Source organism: Haliaeetus leucocephalus, unplaced genomic scaffold (assembly GCF_000737465.1).
Source record: "Haliaeetus leucocephalus isolate CR32 unplaced genomic scaffold, Haliaeetus_leucocephalus-4.0 Scaffold181, whole genome shotgun sequence".
NCBI classification, from domain to species: domain Eukaryota; kingdom Metazoa; phylum Chordata; class Aves; order Accipitriformes; family Accipitridae; genus Haliaeetus; species Haliaeetus leucocephalus.
Window position 1 is genome coordinate 445,167 of NW_010972617.1, and position 19,113 is coordinate 464,279.

The 19,113-nt window shown below is 38.8% G+C and overlaps 1 protein-coding gene across 1 annotated transcript; it reads right to left on the minus strand.

Annotated features, from left to right (window-relative positions):
- Positions 1-1,296: 1,296 nt before the first annotated feature.
- Positions 1,297-18,713, minus strand: PLK4 (polo-like kinase 4). Its single transcript, XM_010564504.1, has 16 exons — positions 18,684-18,713; positions 17,922-18,017; positions 17,019-17,114; positions 16,810-16,924; positions 14,035-15,067; positions 11,871-11,971; positions 9,871-10,241; positions 8,891-8,995; positions 8,390-8,492; positions 7,416-7,565; positions 6,369-6,499; positions 5,515-5,606; positions 4,999-5,137; positions 3,154-3,294; positions 2,135-2,241; positions 1,297-1,396 (listed from the first exon to the last, which is right to left on the minus strand). Exons 1-16 carry the CDS (start codon positions 18,711-18,713, stop codon positions 1,297-1,299), a joined length of 2,910 nt encoding a protein of 969 aa, XP_010562806.1.
- Positions 18,714-19,113: the final 400 nt, after the last annotated feature.

The following is a 19,113-nucleotide window of genomic DNA, read 5'->3' on the forward strand; positions in this document are numbered from 1 at the left end:
TTATATACAAGCTATTTACTTGATTTGGACATGACAAAATAATCAAAATTGTGTCTGTCAGAGACCAGATAAATAAGGAGAACTGACTTGAAGTCAAGGCTATTCCAGCAGATTCAAAAAAAGCTGTATTAGAACATGTCTTTCTTGAGGGTTTTACAGCTCAGTTTATTGTGCCTAGACCACATATGCAAGCCCCCATCAGCACCCCTGAAACTCTCCATCCTCCCTGCTACTGACACCCTTTTGGATCCCACTCTTGCACTTAACTTAAGCCTTTCTCCTACCTTATAAAGAAGTTGGAGTATTTATTTATGAATATAAGCACCATCAGTAGTGTTAGCACACTGAAACAAAATGCTTAAAAAAAAAAGCTAATGTTAATGCTACTTCAGTTTCTTACATGTGATTCATAATCTGCAAGACAAGGTAAAAGTACCTAAAGGTATTAAAATTCCTACAAAGTAACAAGCTGAATCCGTTACTACAGTCTATGTAGTTCACTTTCCTATCATGGACTGTGCTCCTATTTTTAGTCAGCTGTAAGCCAAAGGTAAAATACTGAATACACAAACCACAGTGCAATTTTTCAGTTCAGCGAATTCAAAGGAACTTTGTGCAACAGTTTTACACTGTTTCTCCCCAAGCTTCACCCAGTCCTCAACTCCCAACATATGATGCTCTATGGATACCCGGTCAGCTCCTGTTATAAATTGAGCTTAATACTTAGAGGAAAGGGCTCTTAATAAACCATCACTTGAACATGAAACAAATAAATAGATCTGGATGATTACCACTGCATTTATTTTTTTTTTTTGTATAAAATGCTTGTGCAGGGAAGTTAAAGCTGCTGCTACAAAAAAAAAATAAAAACAGTTATAAAACATATACATATTTACATATATTACTTGCAAGACATAAAAATATAAGTTATTTACAAATACAAACACTCAAACAGCACAGATGCATTTTCCTTGATTGTTGGCACCGAGTAAGCAGCGGGGGAAGAAAAAAAATACAACAGATTCAGATTATTTCCAGAAAGTTGCTGCTATCTAGAACCAAATTGCTCAGAGTTTTGCTGGGGCAAGTTTATCCATCATTTTGAGGAAAAACATGTTTTGTAAGATACTTCAACAAGCTATTTGCTACACATGAACAGAGCAACCCTTCCCTTCCTATTTTTTTTTTTACCAGCTTTTTGAAGAATTTCTGCGTAAGCTGAGTACGATCAGTCACTTTACTTGAAAGTCAGTGAGTTTATTAAGCTCTTGTGTCCTGACACCTACTTTGCTTTAATCAGTGAGGACCAGCTGGATTGGTAAACATCACAAGAATGGAAGACAGACAGTGTAGCTTCTCTTTGATGTATTCTGGCAACTTAGCATTTTCTCCATACCTAGAAAGGCAAATAAGCATTAAAAAAGTTAGATGCCTGAAATAATTTGCTTTCAGGACAATATAATCATTTCAAAACTTGCCTGTAAATAGGAAAACCACTAAGTCAAGTAGGTTTTAAGTACATCTAGACACATTAATTGGAGTTTGATAGCTTAAATCCAGGCCCCCCCTTCCCTATGTGTATTTAACTGAAAAAAGTGTTTCAGATGAAGAAAATATCTAAACAGTGTTTAAAACTGCAATAATATCTGAGCAGACTGTATGTATATATATTACCGTCTCAAACTTTGCACAGAGGAAGGGTGTTACAGAGTAGCTGTATTTGTAGGGGAAGTGCCCAGTGTTCAAAAGATACATAAAGCTTCACCTGAGCGCTTCAGGTCTGTGCATCAATGTTGGCATGCTATCTCCCTAATCTAGCAGTATCTTTGAGGGGAGAAAAAAAAAAAGTATTAAAACCTTACTTTTCTCCCCATACATGAATCGTGGCTATACTCTAGAGACCAAGTAGATGCCTTCCCAGCTTTTTTTATTCATTACCCAGAGTTCAGTCAAAGCTATAGGTGTTTCTCTTTACTTATTAAGCTTATATAAGCTAATCAACTGAGAAGTGACTGAAAAGCTAAGTTTTAATATTTACAAAACAAAACAAATAGCAGCTGTGAAGTTTACCTTGTGTATAACAGCCTTACACTAGCAGTAAACAAAACTATTTTTTGAGCAGTAACAGACTCACCTAGTTGTCTGGCCATCTGGAGATGTGTAAGTGATAGAAGAAACACCTGCTTGGGCTACCAGTTGGGATCCATCATTAAACTGAACCCATACTGCTCCACTGGTCAGCTAATGAGAGAAGTTGCATTATGGTTTGAGGACATAAAATACAAGATTATGTACCTAGAATTTTTCTAATAATTGTAGCTGAAAGTTTTTCAGAATTGCTGAAGTGACTTGGGCACTTTGGTCAGTCTTTTAAAGATGAAGACGGCACATTTACTACTTCGGAGTAAGTAGTGTCATGCAGTCTAAAGAATCAGACTTCCTAAGGTTTCAGGTACTCGCCTTCAGTCATCCTTTGCAATGACAGTTAAATAAAGTACCTCTGGCTTAACCACTCCCAAAGAAATTTTAAATAGGACCAAACGTAAAATAGAAGGCCCGTTTGTAAAAGTTCACAGCTGTATACATTTTGAAGTTTATATATATAAAGCAAACTTTCTCTGTTAGGACAGGAAGCTCACTTTATCTGGATTGCAGAGAACCATTTTTTAAATCTAAAGCTAGTCCCACAGAACAGCAGAGGAAAAATTTCTATGTAAGGAAACAGCTTTTCTTGTTGTACAGGCAGATTCTTCTTCTTGTACAGATCTGGTACATATCTGTTAAAAACACGATGTCATGACACCTTTACATCCATATTAGTGAACAGACAGAAGTTGAACAGCTTCAGTTTTTTACTAGTCAAATTTAAATGACAAGGCACTGAAACAGGCAATAACTATGACAGGAGGATTGTAATAACTGAAATACAGAACTATTATTTTGGTTTCTTCTACTTATGTAGTTCATCATGGTATTTATCCAAGACGCTTGTTTGGAAGGATCTTTACACATACCAGATTTAAACTGTAGCAAAGCACAACTGAATGTATTCCTCACAAATCAGGTTTAAAGTTAATGACTGAAAAATATGTATCTCAAGTTTAATAGGCAAAAAGAACAGACTTCCCTCCTTTATGAGTATTCATTTCTCACCTGAGAAGCCCAACCAACGTTTTTCACAAAGACAGATTTTAAAAGTTGGGCTGAATTTGGACTGCATTCCGTTTGATGAACAGAGGAGCATGTAGTTTCAGCAGTGTTAGTCATAAAAGTAGACTTTTCATACGACACCACCTAAAACCCAGAAATGCACAGTATTAGCAGCCTTAGTATTAATCCGACTGATTATATACCAACTATAGTGGTCAATTCCCACCTGTTCTAATCTTCTCATATATACAGACAGATTTAGCCCATATGCTTCATTTAACAGCATTACATTATAAAAACCCCACAGGATTTCGTATGACTTTCTCAGTACTATGAGAGTTTTTCTACCACTTCCCTGTACTCACAAAGGAATTGCTTTCCATAAGCAGACTTTTTCTACTTAACCCCCATTTTTCCTTATCTGACTGACAGAAAACCCTGTCTATCTTCAGCAAAAATGTTCAGCACGTTAGATTATAAAGCAGCCCTCATTCAGATGACCACTTGGCCAATATTTTACAAAATATGGACATAGTTATTAATTGGAAACTAGAATATTAAACATTAATAGAAGAGTTCTACGGCACATACAGTGTCTGTTACAGGTTTAGAGAGGCAAAAAGTGATGAATTAAGAATAACAGAGGAGCAAACATCAGAGGCCTTTAGGACAACACCACCACCACTACTGTCTAGGAGAAACACATCTGCTTCTATAAAAGTTCTACTACTCGAATACCTCCTCCCATAGTCACAGAGATGACAGAGATGAGGTGGTGTGCTTAGCAGTATTTAAGATTCAGGGTTCAGTGAAAAGATGCAAGTCAGGGGATGCCTCTGAAATAGGAGAGCTTGGTCAGGAAAGAGATCAGGATCCAGATAATTACAGGAACCTGAAAGAAACAACAAGCTGCACCTCAGGACATCCAGACCTAGTTCAATTATAAACAAACTGACAAAAAAAGTCAAGAGTAACACAGAAAGGCAACCAGATAGTGTGGTGTTTTCCTTAGAAGTACATACTTCAGAAGAGAAAGCAAACAGTGAAAGTGCTATATGGCAAACAAAGAATGAGTTTGAATGCTGAACCCTCAAGTTAGAACTCTGGTGATGGGTAACCTTAAGTCAGTGTAAAAAATTGACACTAGTACTGAAGCCCTAAGGAATTTTTGTTGCCAGGTTCATTCCAGTCAAGCAGAAACTGGCAGATCCTGCACTAAGGACATGTGCTACACAATCAAAGAGATGCAGACCCATGTAAATTCAAAGTTCAGATGATACAGACTCAGTGTGCCAAGACCCCCATATCATTCAGTCAGCTGGGGAAGATTTATCAGGGCTGTGATGCAGGAATTGAAGCTCGGTGGGTCTTTTAAACAAGCTAGATGAAATCGCACACAAAGCCTTGTTGGCTATACATATAAATACATTTATGCTTGCACTTTTTTTTTTTTAAACACACACTAACACTTGATCATTTCAGAACAATAGCCTCAAATGCTAATATCGTTTGTGACTACCATTCACTATAATGAAGGCCTGAGGACACATCAGAGCTCTCCAAAACAAACTGAAGACTGTGCTGCATAACATGAGTAAGCAACTTTCAAACTATCTTCCCAGGAGGCATTTGTGGTAAAGTTCTGGAGGATTTTGATTTTTCAGATTATCTTAAATCCAGATATCAAAAGTTAGTTAAAATCAAAATTAACATTTCTAGTCAATATGCTCACAAATGGCTAATAAAAGCTTATGTCCATAGAAATTTAATTCCATTAGTTCAAATAAAACAGCTATATTTGAATTCCTACTGGAGAGTAGTCTCTACTGTATGTTCTTGTGTACTTACAGGAGTACAGTTTGGCATCTGAACTGGAGTAGAACTGGCAGCTATATTTCTATCCAGTGCCATAACTTCTTTTGAACAGTTTGTGTTGTCCAACAGTGGAGGTACTACAGCCTGTGGCGATTCAGTAATGCCAGGTTTTCTGGAAAAATAATAAGACAAATTGGGAAAAGGTCTGTCCAAAAGGGACTAAAACAAGTGAGGAGACATAGCTTTTCCTTTAGCTTACCATGGACTGTACAAAGCACTTGATGGCACTGGTCTTCTGCAGAACTGTTTTTACACATGCTAATTGTTAGCCTGGTTTAGTCTAAATCCACAACTGTATGTTGTCCTAGCATCAAAGGAGGCTTTGCAAGTCCAAAATAAGGTGTTCATACATGCTATCAAGTTAATATTTATCTTGCTAATGACTATGAGCCTCTGTTAAGCAACCCGGGCTTCTGCAAACATCAGCTGCATAAGGATGCTTAGTAGGAATATTCAAATGCGTAAGTATTTTCAGGTGAAAGATACTACCTTCCAACAATTATTGGAAAAAATGGAACACTTGCACTCCTTTTTTCTTCTTCCAAGACAGCAGATTCCAGTGCAAGGCATATACGATGTCCCTGGAATTAGAAGAAGCTTCTTAAAGTTCTAACTGAGAACAGTATAACTATTTCATACATGTTTAGTGTGGCAGGTGAGCCTGCACAAGGAAATTTTTTTCAATGGTACTGAATATCGATTATAGCTGCACTCACATACCATGGAGGCAATTCAAAAATCTATACTACAGCAAGATTCCATCGTAACTTTAGCACATCTGGAATTAAGCTCTTAATAATCACATCTCCTCCCCTTTTAGCAGGACTAGATGAGGGTCTAGAACACCCCTGAATTCTCTTCCAGAAAATAACAGAACAGAATTTTGTACTATATTTTTACTGCTTCCTAAGTTCATAGACAAAAAATTACTTGTGACTGCTAATTGGGTGACATGAAACAAGAAAGTACAGTAGGAAGGCCAGTTAAACACCTGGCAGGTTTCTATGTTTTGTGTTTTTTTGGTTTGGCTTGGGGGGGGGGGGGGGGTTTTTTTTTAAAACTTTATACGTATAAAGCAGCTTCAACTGTTCTGTTTAATCCTTTCACCATACAGGCAAACCTGCTTTACACACTAGTAAGAATTTCCTCCAACAGTCTTCATTGTGAAGCATTGTTACTGCTACCTCTACATTGATATTTGCTCTTCCAAAAAACACTTTATCATCCCTCCTTATTAGTGTAATGAAAAATATGAAAAGCAACACTGAAAGCACATTTGTGAAAGAGAAACTGATTTTTCAAAAGGTTGCTTTGCACGAGAAAAGGTCTATATAAAAGTTTACCTCATTTGCATGATCCATATAAACTTGTATTTCCTTCTTCAAACCCGCTTCGTTTTCTCCTTTCAAAGTGAAGGACTTCCCTGATTTTTCAATCACGCGAGTTATACCAGCTGTCTTGTGTATCTTTGCTCCTGTAAAAAGCAAAAATTTCTAGTGTGAATTGTGTAACATCTATGAAATACAGATTTCTGCCATTACATTCTACTCTACTGAAGTGTATCTCACTGACTTAATTACTGCAAGAATAAAACCACTCCTGCATGAGCTCTATGTCTAGCAGAAATAAAAAGCCACTTAAATTGCAACTGTGGTATCAACGGAATGCCCTCTATGGCCACAGATCACTACTTAAATAGGCTGAATAATGCATTTATTACATATCTTAATAACTACCTTTCTAGACATTAATCTGAGACAAAATTAACATCTCTAACAGTATTGCCAAAGATTGGTTAATTAGGCTCTATTAGTATCTCAATACAGTTTTAAAAAAGATGCCCATTCTTTCAATAGCAGTTCCACACTGAATCACAAAGCTGCTAAGTCTTTTTTTTTTTTGTCATAAATTCTGTTGGGGTATATCTATACGTGTGGCAAATCAAACTAGTTGACAATAGTCTATAGTGAGAAAACAATCATCAGTGTAGTCTAGTTTATCAAGGGTAGAGTTGGAAAAGGCAGCCAACTGCTATCTCGAGCGAGTGTTCTTCGTAATACTATTACCTCAGTTAATGGAAAGCTTGGAGCAGGGACACACCTTTCACTAAGTAGGTTGACTATCAAATGTAGATGCAAAGAAGAGCTCATCAATAAAAACAAGGCATAATTTAAATAACATTTTTGCAACATGTAGTCCCTGAAGAAGGTATCGGGAAGGAACTAATGAATAATAAACTGAACTCCTAGTGCTAGAATAAAGGCAGAGTGGCAAAAAAAAGTTTCTAGTATTTTCTTCAACCTGAAGTGTTCATTGTTTCATGTTTGGCAATATTTTAGTGCAGCTTTAATAACATAACTATTTGCATAATTGCAAAAATGAATACATACCATCATAAAAACAAATTTCAACATCTGCAGTGGGTGAATTTTCCATCAACATGCACTTGGCATATCTTGTGTAGAACGTAACTTTGGGGGTTTTTGTTCTTACCAACTGCACAAACTTGGCTGCATACTGGTATTTTTTCCAGTACTTTTCTACAAAAGAAAATTTAAAAACCTTTACCAAAAAGTCATCAGATTAAACACTTTGCACCAACTTGAAGTAATTTAAAATACGTATTTGATAGCTGAAGGTTATAAGTAATATTTAAGTACTTAACAGAATTACGTTCAAAGAAACCAACTTATTTCCACCAACGTTTAGAAAAGTGTGCGTCTTCAACAGCTTCACTTGAATAGCTTCAATGAACATAATTCAGAACCTAAACAACATAGTAAAGTGCTGCATATACTGTTTCACTAGATATCGTGGTCCAGCTGGCTTCCTGGCTTTAGGTGAAACCTGTCTTTGATCTCTAATTAGTAGAGAAGTCTGCTTGTCTCTTAAAAGCTTACAGTTAGCTTATATTTTTTCTTCAGCTGTTTACATTAAATACTCTGTCAATGCTTTAAAGTATGTATTTTTTCCCCTTCCTCCCCAAGTTAAGAGTATTAGGAAGCACAAAGTAAAGCTGCTGTTTTAAAAAATGACCTGATAATATTTCTTCCACTCATATTTAAACAGCTTCCAATATGAACGAGGAGAAGATTATGAAAGCTTTAATTTTAGTACACTACATTGTAAAGGGGTAGGTGACTCCTTATAACTTCCATACAAAATGAATTAAGACCTGTAGGTTTAGGCTTTCTTGTGAAGTTTCAAAATACAGTTTCCAGTTAAACTGTAGTTTGAATCTTATTCTGAAAGGAGTTTTATCTTCACAGTTATCTGAAAAGTAGTGGCTAAAAGCTAAGAAGTCTCAAACAAGATTCACTTAACCACATTAATAATCATAATTTTAAAATAAATTTCAGGTTACCTGGCAAGTTGTCAAAATCATACATGCAGATGTCTTCAGGAGGAGCAGGAGGTCTGTCATCAAGAAGGAAACCTCTTCCTTCATTTGGATGATAAACTGCAATCTACAAAAAGGGAAAAAAATGTGTTTACAGTTGCCTCTTACTACAGCACTCCCTACTTTTAGCAGGTATGGAAATAAGTCACAGTTGAATTAATTACTGTAATTTACCATGAACACTCTATTCTCTAAGTAATTATTTAACAGCAGCAGTTTTTCAACAATACTTCACCTATTCCAAAAGTCAAGTCCAAATCTGCTCTTAAGTAATTGCTTGCTACCTATATTTGTATGGCTGTACTGGGGGGGGGGGCGGGGGGGGGGGGGGAGCTTACAGCTGTGCATATGGAAACATTGCACTTCCAAACAAATAATCACTTAAATGAAAATAAAAAAAACTCTGAAACAACAGAATGCTCTAAGCCCTTTATACAACAGTGAAGAAACTGAAAACATACTCACCACATTTCCATCACAAGATATTCTGAGAACTTCTTTCACAAGCTCTTGCGAGTGGTGTTCTTTTAGAAACTCCATACACACTTCCCCAGTATCTAGAATGCTCACCTAAAATATATTAAATATACATGTGAAACAAAAAGACCTTTACTTTCTGGCAAGATAAGATATCATTTCATTCCACAAATGCTTTTAAAAAAAGGTTTTCTTCTTCCTCGAATGCACTGCAAACTTATAAATGCTTATCACAGTAAATTTTGCTATTAATGCTATTCAAACAGAACACTTCAACATGACTGAAGGTTATAAGCCTGGTCAGTGAGGGTGTGGTTTCTTAAGTGACAAATCAAACAATGACAGGTCAGCTCTATTATGTTCTTTTTTTAAAAAAAAAAATTGGGGGGCAGGAGGAAACAGGACAGGATGAGCAGGACCATAAGAAATGGAACAAAAGGGTGATACCAGCAACAAACCAACCAGAAAATTTATGTCATCAGTAAGGATTAATGGAATTTGTTTTGCTTTCCCACCCACAAGACAGGGAAAAAGCAGCACTATAGGAAAAATATTAAAGTTTTTACTTGAGAGCAAGACTGTTTTCATTTCTAATCCAGTTATTTATCTCATCTGTAAAAGTGTTTGATCTGTTTGCATTTAAGATTTTAACTATGTCAACTGTATAGCTAAGCAGTACAGAGTTTTAGAACTGTACAAAGTATATATGCACTTAATATTTGTTATGTCTACCCACAGCTTCTTTGCTTGTCAGCTAAAAGCAATGCCATGTCACTACTTGCAGGAAGCGACCACAAGCATTCCATATACAAAACCCAAGATGCATCTTACTAACAGGACTTGAAATTAAATGACTATGGATTAACTTTTCTAAATACAAATGCTTCTGATTTACCAAGTTATTTTTAAGAGATAGTCACACTGTATTTAATACTTGAGTTGTTTCCATTTTAAGAGCTGATACATACCACTGCATTTTTTGTTTTTTGCCGGATTGGTTTTAGTCTGTGAGCATTGAGAGGTGACACTATACTTCGCAGTGTAGGTTTCTGATGTGCTGGTGGTTCTTTGCCCCACGTTTGGTTTTGTTCTGAAGTTGACCAAAGGCCACACGTAGAAGATGGTTGAATTTTCTCAGATTTGCAGAGAACTCCAGGGATGTATTTCTTTGGGTTTCTCTGGTTCAAAGAATGTGAACAGTCGATGGATGCATCATGATTCCTGATATCTTTTAAGGTGTTCCATGCATTTCTTGATGCATCTTGCTGCACATCCAGATACCGGAAACCCCCATGTGCATTACTGTTGCCAGTTAGGTCTGCAGGCGGTCTCAGTGGAACTGAAAGCATCATAAAAGTATATTGTAGATTCAAAGAGTCACAGTCAGAAGAAAAAAATGCTATTGTGTTTTTAAAAGCTTTTTGAAGTATCATCCTAGAAGGCTTATTGAAGTGGAGAACAGGATTTCTTCAATCCTCAGTCCAAAGCATTAAGCTACAACTTTAGTACCAATCAATACATGTGCTAACAAAATTCCAGTGCTACTTAAAATAGATTACTAGATTATATAGTTACTAGATTACTAGATTATATAGAACCTTAAAATAGGTTACTAGATTTCAGTTATGATGGCCTTCAACAAACAAAATACTAAGATTTCAAATAGGTACTTAAACAAGAATTAGTTTAATTTGTTGAAACACAGTTTACTTGCCATTCAGATAACCACTAGCACTGTTTCATTTAAGTTTCAGATTAACTAACTACTGTTTCAGCATCAAGCAGAGGGTTTAGTACTCAAGATGTTAAAAATTCACAGTTCAAACCCCTTGTTTTATTTCCAGTCACTTTTTAAAATACAAAAAACTATTTTTGTATTTAAACTTCCTATAACTGCTTCCCCAGTTTTGATATTTAAGCCCTTGATCAACTTTCACCTCACCCACACAAGTAATTCCCTCCTCCTGCCATGTTGCAGAACAGTTGAGAAGGGATCAAAAATTCAATAGGATTATTCAGACCATATGTCATATGATTCCAATTCCCTGTAGACAGGAAGGGAAGGAGTCCAGTAATATCAAAATAAAAAAGGCTAGAATGGATTTGCGATTTAGTTTTATGATTAAATTACATTATTTGTAAAAGATGTAACATGATGCATGACAAAAAACACCTCCTTCCCTTCTGTGTCTTTTAACCTTTCCTCCACCCCTCCTTCTGCAGCCTCATTATCCCTCATTCACTGAGGTCCCATTTTCTCTTAAGGTGTATTTGCACAACTAAATTAACAGGGCTTTTGAGTCACCTGCCAATTCTTTTGTTACGTATTTATACTTACACATTTCAGGCCACAACTGACTAATTATGGCAGGTTCTAGAATTGCGTTTTCCTTTTTTTTTTTTTGCTAAAATACTAAAAGGAGATAATTACCTCAGTTTTAGGAAGCTAAGTATTCAAATCCAACGTACAATTTCTTCACGCTTATGAAAGCGGTTACATACAGTTTATTATACTAGCCCAACAGCTTAAGAGGAATGCTAACTACAAAGTCTTCTGAAATTAATTCCTATCTCAGGAAACTAAAACATTACAGCTTAATCCGAAAGAGCAAACAAAACAATGTTTTCAATGGAATATTTCTTGCTTAAGAATGATACTACAGATTAGCAATGCTGGAAATCATTTTGCCTGTTTCAGTATCTGTGTCAATTTTTTACAGTGACAAGTCAGTTTAGGGTCTTCCAGGCTTTTAATTCAGGAAAAAAAAAAGTCTGCCTGCAGTAGCCTCTGTTAACATCCAGTCACTGTTATTTATGATGCCAGCTCTGGTATCACAGTTACTTAGCCATACAAATACCATTTCTGTTACAAGTTTAAAGAAATAAAATATAGAAAAACCCACAAAAATTGTTAGAAGTCACTACTCCAACTTGAGTGCAAAAAATGTACAACTGATTAGTTACACACCATTTGTTTGCATGCTTCCAAGCCACTGCTGCATTGTTTCAGCCTGGGACTTCTGCTCTAACAAACCAACCTGGGGCTTCACTGGGCAGAGATAATTTGAGCTGCAAAATAAAAGTTACACATGTAATCAAGATTACATCAAAGACACTTGCACAACAACAGTTATGTTACAGCTGCAGAAACCACAACACTTTTAGAACATTTAAGAAATGCAGGTAGCATTTCACAGCTCTAGACAGCTTAGAACATGCTTCTTTTTCATGGGGAATGTTCATTGGGTAAAGCATACAAAAAAAAAATACTGTTTCCAAACGGAATAAGAAGTTATTCCTAACAATTTAAGCCTGTTAGCACTCACTAGTAGACTCTTGGAAGTGACGTATATGAATAAAAAGAGCCATTGATAAAAAAAAGCCATCGCTGGCTGCTGCCAGCAGTGGCTGTTCTTACACATGGTTCTTAATTCACAGTATAGGAAACAACCTCAGAGAAGACACAGGAATGATGACCATGACCCCAGTGGATCTCATTCAGCATAACAAATACGCAGCTGAAATATGTAGGCAATCTTACCACCTAAAATAATTTGAGTTCATATAAAATACCATAAATCCCAAAGATTATAACAATTTTTACCAGCTTTTTAGAAAATGACATATACGTAGTCACAGGTGAACTCAAGGTATAATCCACATGCTGAAGAATAAAGAATACACACAAAAACAGTTACAGCAGAATCACTGATCTGTTGTAAATTCACACTAAGTTCCTGGGAGGTTTTCTGTCTCCATAGCCTGTACCTGTCTGTACTTTCTTTTTGTGATGATCTCTACTTTAGCATTGGCAAGGACTCAATGATCACAAAAAACCCCACCCCTCAGAATATAAGCATCTAATTTCGGTCTTCGAACCTTGCATTTAAGATTGCTATGCAGGCTAACTATAGATGTAAGAGGCACTCCTATAATCAACCACATAAAAAAAGTAGTAACCATTCAGTTAATCTCCACACTCATATTAATATTCTGTCCCATTTACATTCAGCATGTTGTTATGAAGTCACGGGGAATACAAGCAAGCATTACGTTAACATTTGCGTAAATCCTTTCTTTTTTGATTCATCAAACATTTCTCAAACTAGAAAGAATGCACAAGCCCGCTGAACAGAGACGTATGTCAAACACTTCCCAATAGTCAAGAAAAACCTCTTACTCCATTTACTTTTTCTACAGGGCAAAGTCCTCATTTGCATTTTCCCTGAACTGATTTGCAAGAAGAAAAGCATATGAAACCATCACACAAAGTTGCCACTTAATGTGGAGAGAAATGCAAGAACTAAGATAGGCAACAGTCCTTATAGTAAAATAGGAAAGTGCTCTTTGGTATTCTGCAAAGACAAAGCAGACTTCTGAGCACAGACAGATTAAGTTTATCACAAAGGAGGGCTCTTGTTGCATAGCAGTCAGTGCACAGAAGTCAAAGATGAGGCCTCCAACAACACAGAAAACATCCTAGCATCCCTTGTAGATTTGGCACCTGAGTTGGTTTGTATCAGCTGGGGCAGTCCATCAATGTATAGAAAGAAGCCAGGATTTTCACCCAGAAACCACAACTAAGGACAGGACTAAGTTTCAGATAGTTATCTTTGAGTGTTACTTTCCTTTCTGGAACACCAGTTTTATAATCCATCATCTAATCTTGTACTTAATCTGGTTTTTTTTCCCTTTATCTTGTTGAAGCATAGCACAAAAAAAAAAAACAGAGCAGCAAGTAAAAGTGTTGGTAATCACACCCTGAATGCCTTCTACCCTAGCCTATGTCTGTTCTACAAAGAACAATTAGCAAGGCTCTCTACTGCAATTACTGTGGGGAAAGAAATACTCAACTTGCTGCACATGGAAATAAGTCAATAATAGAGTATTACCAGGATAAATAAAAGCTACAATCTAGCTAGCTGATGCACTGCATCTATGAACTTTAAAAGAGGGACAGTGGGGAGGTAAACCTCTACATAGCAACAGCATCAACTATCACCCTCTCCTATTTGGTATTCAAGCTACAAGTGTAGAGACTCTGGACACTTACTACAGCTCAGTTACAGGAAAACTCATGCATTTAACATAAGGCAGCTCTAAATTTCATCTTAATAAAAAACAATTCTTACTGTGGTTGATCTTTTACAGGTGGAGATATTTGCCCTTCGAAAGAACCAGAGCTACTAGAAGTTTTCTCCTTAAATATTTCTCCTATGTCAGTATAGCTGTTTGCAGGTGAAAAGCATTCTGTATTTTCCCTTGTTCCTACTTTAGGCTTAGAAAGCAGTTCCATAGAGTGACATCTCTCAACAATATTTGATATGCCTTGAGTCTGACTATGGGATGTGCCAGACCTATCTGAAGAGTGGGCTCTTCGGAGGTAGCGTGAATGTGGTCTCTCTTCAGCAAGTTGCATGGTTCTTCCCCTGCCAGTTATGCCAATTTCTTTTCCCTGAATTCCCCACTGATGAAAAGAACCGCTTCCATCTACTGATGAAGTATTAGTGGAATTCTTGCTTTTAGGAAAAAAAGTTATTTTATTTGGGAGCGGCTGTCCAACCAACAGCTTCTTCTTTTCCTTCAAGCAACCACTGGTACTGATGCTGGAAGAGCCTGTGAAGGTTGTAGAGATGGTAGCATTTCCACTGTCCATGGAATCTTCTGAAGTTCCCGAATCTTTACTCCGGGCAGAGCTACACCTGGACATAAAAGGATGATCCAACACAGAGGAAAGACTCAAGCGATCTGCTGGATTTTTGCGAAGTAACCTATGTATAAGGTCTTGCGCCTCTCTTGATAAAAAGGCTGGCATTTCATAGTCTGCTAATACTACTTTATTCAGCGTGTTCTTGACTGTGTCAGTGTCAAAAGGTGGCTTTCCAATAAGAAGAGTGTAAAACATACAACCCAAAGACCATACATCAGATTCAAGTCCATGTGGACTCCTTGTGGCTATCTCTGGAGAAATGTAATTTGGAGTTCCACACATGGTGTAATGCTTTTCGTGAGGCATTTTCAGCTGAGTTGCTAGTCCAAAATCAGCAATCTTGACATTCATATTATTGGTGAGTAAGATATTAGAAAGGGTGAGGTCCCGGTGCAGTATTCCATGAGAATGAAGATACAGCATACCCGTGATAATTTGATGCAAGAAGTGTCGAGCTGTCAAAACACAAAACCAGATGATTTAGCCATAAATTAAAATCAGAAAGTTGTTATTTTCACAACTATGAAGTCTGCTAGTGCTCTTGCCTTTTTTTTTTGTTTTTAAATAATGGGGATGTTACAAGGATGTTTAAGTGTCATGCTAATAAGATTGGAATTAACTCTGCTTTTTGCTTTAAGCAATATGGCATGACTATGTTCTAAGTCCATAAAAAATGTTCTCTAAAGCAACAGTCAGATTTGTTTCTTTGCTAACAGAATGATGTAAACAGGACTGGAAATATTTTCAATTGGCCTAAACTTTTTGAAATTGGGTTCTTAAGAATTTTTTAAAAAGTTCCGTTGCTCCTCACTTTCAGAAACAGCAAATGCATGAAATCAAGCAGCTTCACTATGTGCAGATTACAGAATATAAGAGACAATTTGGATGATATTTATCATTATTAGCAAACCGGCAAGGCTAGTAGTACTCCAATTTCTCAAAAACTTCTACGTTGACGAAGTTGGGACAGCCTTTCTCTTGTATTACATTAGAAATTCAGGGAATATTCAAGAGTTTTAGCTTACAGCAGGAGTAACAAAAACTCATCCAGGCTGAAACAGCATCATTTATTATGATGTTCCAATTACAGCAATTTTAAGAACAGTTCTGAAAAATCCATATCTGTAATAGTTTCACAGAATTAGATTAGAAACTGACAGAGAAGCAAGTAAACTGGAAGGACTGTGCAAGAGATGACCAGCATGGTAAGTCTGGAAGCAGTAGAGGCAATAACCACTGATCCAGATTGGCTGAAACCAGAACAGCTTGTTTGGCTGTGCCCGCAAACATTATACATTGCAGCTGGCTTTGCTGGCATTTTTTTTTTTTTTTTTTTTAATCGCACTGTTCTGGTTAGGCTTTCAGTGGCCCACATTCTAACTGAAATCCTCTATCTCAACAGTAAGAAAATTAAATGTTAGTAAATTCCTAAGTGAAATTAATCTTTTTTGCAAGACTTCTTTCTCAAAATACTATTCAAAAGTTTTAGCATTACTCTGACAACGAACTCTCAATGAAAGATAGGATTTTCAGTGCTTTCCGTAAGAAACAGAAATAAAACCATAGTAGAATTTCTCCTCAGCTGCCACTCCTTCAAAAATTCTAGATGAAGTGTCAAATTGGATATTTCCTTGCTAACTCAGCCCTTAAGATAATGCAGTTAACTGCGTTGCTTAATTTCCGCACACCTTGGAACACAGTAAATATTACCAACGATACCACAATAGGCAAACTATAATCTGGAAGGCTTTCTAACTGGTGACATGTAATACAGTAATACTGAGGAGAAGAGGTGTAACACAAAGAAAGCAAATCTGTGGATGTGAAGCTGCCAGATTTCCTCTGTGGAACTTCCCAGTCTTGACCTATACTTCAACATACTTTTATGTACAAAGGTAAGCACTACCTTCTATATACCTCTACCTTCTAAGATCGCTGTCTATTTTTTTCTACACCCCAAATAGCACAAACTGCTGTAAAATGGCATAAACAGAAACAAAGGCATACAGAAATTCAAGTGAATACGTGTAATAGTAATTAATCTCTAGATTACCACTTATCACAAGATTTTAAGATACACAGACTGGTTCAGAGTGATGGCAGGGTATTTAAAACTACCCCTTCACTAGAATTAAGTATTTACTGAATAAGCCAAATCATTAATGCAAACAGAGCTACACAGAAAAAAAACCCTCACCTTCTTCTTCTGAAAAGGGTTTCTTTCTGTTCTTTATGTATCTGCTCATTTCACCATTGTGACACATCTCAAGTATCAGGTATACATAGTTGCTATCTTCAAAATAGTTGTAAAGCTAGAACACAAAACAATGAAAAAATTAAAATACATTTTGTAGACTATACAGCAAGTCACATGTATAGTCCTCTCTACAAAAACATGATTCTTACCTCAATTATAGATGGATGCTTTAGCTGACAATGTATTTTCACCTCATTCTGAACCCTCTGTACCATTCCAACCTTGTGCATGGCTTTTTTATCTATCTGTAAATGGATCACAATATTTTTAAAGCACTGCAACACTGATTATGTACATGTTAGGTTCAAGTGAACTTGACATTTTAAATGTCCAACGCATGTTTGCCTGAAAACTTCTAAATGTAAGCAAGTTTTCACATAGTTTAACCTACTATGTGCTTTTAATGAACAATTATCATCGATAAACAGAGGAACAAACGACTGTCTCAAAGTAGACAAGTATTAACATTTTAATACGAACACCAATTAAAAACATTTCTGAAATACTGAAGCAGAGAAACCCAATTCTGCTTTTGCCAGGCAGATATGCTAAATATAGTTAACATTAAAAAAGTGGCTAAACATAAACTAACATGAAGTATAATATAAATATAAAATAAAGCATTACAGATTCTAAGTAAATCTGGCAAAACACCTGTGAGGTGCAAGTTTCTTTGACTAACAAAGTCTGTCCTGGCAGCGGGGGAAATTTTTCCAAGACATTTTTTTCCAGGACCTCTCCAGCCACATGGACTCTAAATGAAGTTTTTGCGGTCACAAATGTCTGAATTAGAATTACAGGGCTGACTGTCCACCCAATGTTGAATATATGAGCTGACGTTCTTTTAATAATGCTGTAAGCATTTCTATTAGTTATCGATACCGTCTATTTGGTTGTACTGCACCGTTCAGGATCGAATCCTAATCTAAATATCGGTTACATACAAACAAGCCATCCAGGCACGAATGCCCAACCGCAGAAGCCCAACCTGTTGCGGCTTGCCCTTGTTCAGTCTCTCAGAAGACTGAGGCTTCTTTGGCTGGCTGCCTTACCATTTTGATAGCCACTTCCAGACCGGTTTTCAGGGATACTGCTCTGTAGACCCCAGCGAAGGAGCCCTTCCCCAGGAGGTTCCCCACCTTGAAATCCTGCAACTCGAACAAATCACCGCCGTCAGTCCCAGCCCGGGCTCTGAAGCCTCTCTCCCGATGCAGACACCCTCCCACCCCCCTGCCCCGAGTGACGGGGGGACCCCACACCCCCCAGCGCCGGCACAAACCCCCAGGTGCCCCCCCCCCGGGGGGTACCTGGACGGAGCTCTCCGGGGCGCGGCGGCGGTCCGCGGCGGGTCCGCGCAGCACCCCCCACGGCATCGTCCTCTCCGCTCAGCGACCGGCTTCCACTGGCGCCGGCCGGGGCGGTACGGCGCGGCGGGGTCGGGTCGGACCGGGCCACCTTCCCGCCGTCTCTCCCGCCGTTCCCGTGGAACGGCGGACACCCGCCTCCCGCTGCTATGGCAGCGGCTGGGGAGCGACCGCCGCCCGCCCCGCAAAAACACAGAACGCCTGGGGCTTTCCACAGACGACCTCCCCGTGGGTGAGGAAACATGGCTTCACGGCTCGGCCCGGGGCGGGGGGGGGGAACGCCGGTCCTGGCCGGTTCAACCCCCTACGCCCGCTCCCCCGGCCCCCCGCCGGCCGCCTCCCACAAATAAACCGCCCGGGAGAAGGACGCCCCCCCCCCCCGCCTGGCCTCTCCCCGCCACCGACTGGCAAATGGCGGGGCGGCCCCAGCCAGGGGGCCGGGCTCCGCACCTCTATTTTCTCGCCGATGCAGGTCGCCATGGCGCTGGCCCGCTCTCCCCCGGTCTCGCTATGGGTTCTTCTCAGGACCTCGGCTCCCCATCACGGCGCCCTCCATCGCCCGCCTCGGCCCAGGACTGCTGGATCCCGGGCCCGGCGGCCGCTCCCCTCCCCCGGCGCCTCCATTTTGAAAAATCGCGCCGTTACCTTCCCCCCTCCCCGCCCCGCCCCGTTCCAGGTCGAGGCTGCGTCTGACGCAATCGCGTCACGGCCGCCAGGCGGCCGCGGCGCTCGCCGTCGGGGAAGGGAGAGGCGGCGCCTGCGCGGGCCGTCGCGTGCCCCGTTTCCCCGGCAGCCGTTACGGCGCATGCGCAGTTGCGGGTCCGGCGGCGCCGTTGGCGGCCCGGTAGCTGAGAAATAACCGGTTCTGACAGCCCTGCGC